Source organism: Etheostoma cragini, chromosome 6 (assembly GCF_013103735.1).
Source record: "Etheostoma cragini isolate CJK2018 chromosome 6, CSU_Ecrag_1.0, whole genome shotgun sequence".
NCBI lineage: Eukaryota > Metazoa > Chordata > Actinopteri > Perciformes > Percidae > Etheostoma > Etheostoma cragini.
Genome location: NC_048412.1, coordinates 27,430,405 through 27,434,855, shown reverse-complemented (window position 1 = coordinate 27,434,855; position 4,451 = coordinate 27,430,405). Strand labels below are relative to the sequence as shown.

Here is a 4,451-nt window from a genome sequence, read left to right as displayed (position 1 = left end):
TATACTATGACTTTTTTCGTTGTATTATACTATGACTTTTTTCAATGTACTATACTATGACTTTTTTCGATGTAATATACTATGACTTTTTTTGATGTGTTATACTATGACTTTTTTCGTTGTATTATACTATGACTTTTTTTGATGTATTATACTATGACTTTTTTCGATGTAATATCCTTTGACTTTTTTCGATGTACTATACTATGACTTTTTTCGATGTACTATTCAATGACTTTTTTCCGATGTACTATACTATTACTTTTTTGACTTTTTTCGATGTACTATACTGTGACTGTTTTTCGATGTACTATACTATGACTTTTTTCGATGTAATATACTATGACTTTTTAGACTTTTTTCGATGTACTATACTATGACTTTTTAGACTTTTTTGGATGTGCTATACTATGTCTTTTTTTTCGATGTACTATCCAAAGACTTTTTTCGATGTACTATACTGTGACTGTTTTTCGATGTACTATACTATGACTTTTTTCGATGTAATATACTGACTTTTTTTGATGTACTATCCTATGACTTTTTTTGATGTATTATACTATGACTTTTTTCGATGTATTATACTATGACTTTTTTCGATGTACTATACTATGACTTTTTTGATTTTTTTCGATGTACTATACTATGACTTTTTTTGATGTACTCGACTATGACTTTTTTTGATGTACTATACTATGACGTTTTTTGATGTACTATACTATGACTTTTTTTGATGTACTATACGATTACTTTTTTCGATGTACTATACTATGACTTTTTTGACTTTTTTCTATGTACTATACTGTGACTCTTTTTCGATGTACTATACTATGACTTTTTTTACCGATGTACTATCCAATGACTTTTTTCGATGTACTATCCAATTACTTTTTTTGATGTCCTATTCTATGACTTTTTTCGATGTATAATACTAGGACTTTTTTTGACTTTTTTCGATGTACTATACAATGACTTTTTTTCGATGTGCTATCCTATGACTTTTTTGACTTTTTTGATGTACTATACTAGGACTTTTTTTCAAGGTACTATTCTATGACTTTTTTTCGATGTACTATACTATTACTTTTTTGACTTTTTTCGATGTACTATACTGTGGCTGTTTTTCGATGTACTATACTATGACTTTTTTTCGATGTACTATCCAATGACTTTTTTTCAATGTACTATACTATTACTTTTTTGACTTTTTTTCGATGTACTATACTATGACTTTTTTTGATGTACTATACTATGACGTTTTTCGATGTACTATACTATGACTTTTTTGACTTTTTTCGATGTACTATACTGTGACTTTTTTGACTTTTTTCGATGTGCTGTACTATGACTTTTTTTTCGATGTACTATCCAAAGACTTTTTTCGATGTACTATTCAATGACTTTTTTCCGATGTACTATACTGTGACTGTTTTTCGATGTACTATCCTTTGACTTTTTTCGTTGTATTATACTATGACTTTTTTCGATGTACTATACTATGACTTTTTTCGATGTAATATACTATGACTTTTTTTGATGTATTATACTATGACTTTTTTCGATGTACTATTCAATGACTTTTTTCCGATGTACTATACTATGACTTTTTTTGATGTACTCGACTATGACTTTTTTTGATGTACTATACTATGACGTTTTTTGATGTACTATACTATGACTTTTTTTGATGTACTATACGATTACTTTTTTCGATGTACTATACTATGACTTTTTTGACTTTTTTCAATGTACTATACTGTGACTGTTTTTCGATGTACTATACTATGCCTTTTTTTACCGATGTACTATCCAATGACTTTTTTCGATGTACTATCCACTTACTTTTTTTTATGTCCTTTTCTATGACTTTTTTCGATGTACTATACAATTACTTTTTTTCGATGTACTATCCTATGACTTTTTTTCGATGTGCTATCCTATGACTTTTTTTCAATGTACTATACTATTACTTTTTTGATTTTTTTTTTACATTTACTATCCAAAGATTTTTTCGATGTACTATACTATGACTTTTTTCGATGTACTATACTGTGGCTGTTTTTCGATGTACTATACTATTACTTTTTTTGACTTTTTTCAATGTACTATTCTATGACTTTTTAGACTTTTTTCGATGTACTATACTATGACTGTTTTTTGATGTACTATCCAATTACTTTTTTTGATGTACTATACTATGACTTTTTTTACCGATGTACTATCCAATGACTTTTTTCGATGTATTATACTAGGACTTTTTTGACTTTTTTCGATGTGCTATCCTATGACTTTTTTGACTTTTTGCGATGTACTATACTATGACTTTTTTTCAATGTACTATTCTATGACTTTTTTTCGATGTACTATACTATTACTTTTTTGATTTTTTTTCAATGTACTATCCAAAGATTTTTTCGATGTACTATACTATGACTTTTTTCGATGTACTATACTATTACTTTTTTGACTTTTTTCAATGTACTATTCTGACTTTTTTCGATGTACTATACTATGACTGTTTTTCGATGTACTATCCAATTACTTTTTTTTATGTACTATCCTATGACTTTTTTTGATGTACTATACTATTACTTTTTTGACTTTTTTCGATGTACTATACTGTGAATGTTTTTTGATGTACTATAGTATGACCTTTTTTTGATGTACTATCCTATGACTTTATTGACTTTTTTCAATGTGCTATACTATGACTTTTTTTCAATGTACTATATTATGACTTTTTTATTTTTTACAAAGTATAATACTATGACCTTTTTAAGACATACTATAATGGCTTTTTCATAACTCTTTTAGGCATACTATACTAAGTCAAGAATAATGAAAAAGTGAAACTATACTTTCAGTCTTTTTGATTTGTTTTGTTATACTATTCCTTTTTTTGAGTTTTCATAACGTGTAATACTATGACCTCTTTATTAGTTTTTTTAACATACTATCCTTTGACTTAGCATACTGTTCTGTGACTGTAGTTTATTGACTCCATATTTAGCCTAATTAAACATAATTCAAATTCTGATCACAGTAGTTTATATAATGTTATATTCAAACATTGGCTTTATAGTTTTAAGTCAGTCATGTCATGCCACATGCATCTCTCCATTCTTGCCCTCCTATTGTCACGTTGTAAGCTTTGTTTGGCGTGTCAAGCTCATAGCTGCAGTTATTTCTGCTGACCACCAGATATCACTGTGTTGTCTTTGATGCTTCAGATCATTTTGCAATACAATCATGATGCGCTTCAGAGGCTTCATTCATCCATTACTACTTTTTACAACACAGTTTAATATGACTTTTTAATAAGTATTCTACATACAAAACTAGGTCTGTTTTTCGACAAACACACAAAATTATCTTTTAACATTGGAGGGTCCATAGTGCCTACACCTGAACAATTAAGTACATAACTTCATAAAATACACTATCACATATCAAATACAGGAGCGGCTAGCAGGTTAAGAGACCACTTATTTATTGAACATTTTCACATTAATCTCTGCATGGTTTACAGTATGCCAAGTGCTACTTAACAGTAATTCATTCTCAATTTTAATAAACAGTTATACCAACCCATTTAAAGTCAAAGGCCGTTCTCAGGCAGCTACAGGCATGTACTTATGCTTTTGTCACAGAAGCCTTTCCAGCTTTTAGTGGAAAAAAAAAAAAAAAATGATGAAATAAAATGAATAAATTCTAACCATCTTCTTATTCCATCCCCCTCAACCGATACATTTGAAACACAAACAACAGTGCTCTTTTTCTCAGGCATGAGAGTCCAAAAGGTTCAATGTACTTCGTACACGTAATGGGAGTAACAACACTTGCCAAGATGTACGGGAAACATTATATACACCAACTGTGACATTCAAAGTCTCTCTTTCTAAATGGAGTGCAGTTGTGGCAGGTAGCTTATACACAGCTGTTTATAAGAAAGTTTGGGTCAAAATTCTCTTTCTGGTCCTCAGACTCCTTTGACCAAGACCAGAGTCTGCTCGGCTGCCGGCTTCTTGGAACAGTTGTCCGTGTTTTTGCCGGTGCGGGGGCGGCGCAGGTTGAGGAAGCTGAAGTGTGCCTCCAGGCTGAAGGTCTTCTTTGTGATGGAAGTGGAGTTGTTGTTGTTGGAGGCCGGGGCGTTGTCCAGATCCCCTTCTGCACCTTCTGCCCGGTCACCTGCAGCACAGGAGAAGGCATCATGGCATTACTTACTTAAGACTAGATCGGATGGGAAGAGTCATTAGGAGGAAAATCTATTCTAATAATCTGTTTTTCGATGTAATACACTATGACTTTTTTTCGATGTACTATCCTATGACTTTTAAGACTTTTTTCGATGTACTATACCATGACTTTTTTGATTTTTTCGATGTACTATCCTATGACTTTTTTCGATGTACTATACTATGACTTTTTTCGATGTACTATCCTATGACTTT

General features: G+C 30.8%; 1 protein-coding gene across 2 annotated transcripts in view; it reads right to left on the bottom strand.

The window, feature by feature from the left end:
* The window catches only part of sh3bp5b (SH3-domain binding protein 5b (BTK-associated)), a 58,160-nt gene that overhangs the window by 9,424 nt on the left and 44,285 nt on the right, over positions 1-4,451 (bottom strand). Inside the window, exons 9-10 of one of the 2 annotated variants that reach the window (XR_004656921.1) lie at positions 3,819-4,188; positions 3,422-3,425 (exon numbers count right to left, since the gene is read on the bottom strand). Coding sequence is in view for 1 of the 2 variants with exons in the window: in XM_034873663.1 (XP_034729554.1) it covers positions 3,980-4,188 (209 nt within the window). In the remaining variant the exon portion in view is untranslated. Of the gene's footprint in view, positions 1-3,373; positions 4,189-4,451 lie in introns of those variants that run through there. The other variant, XM_034873663.1, reaches the window with a different exon arrangement.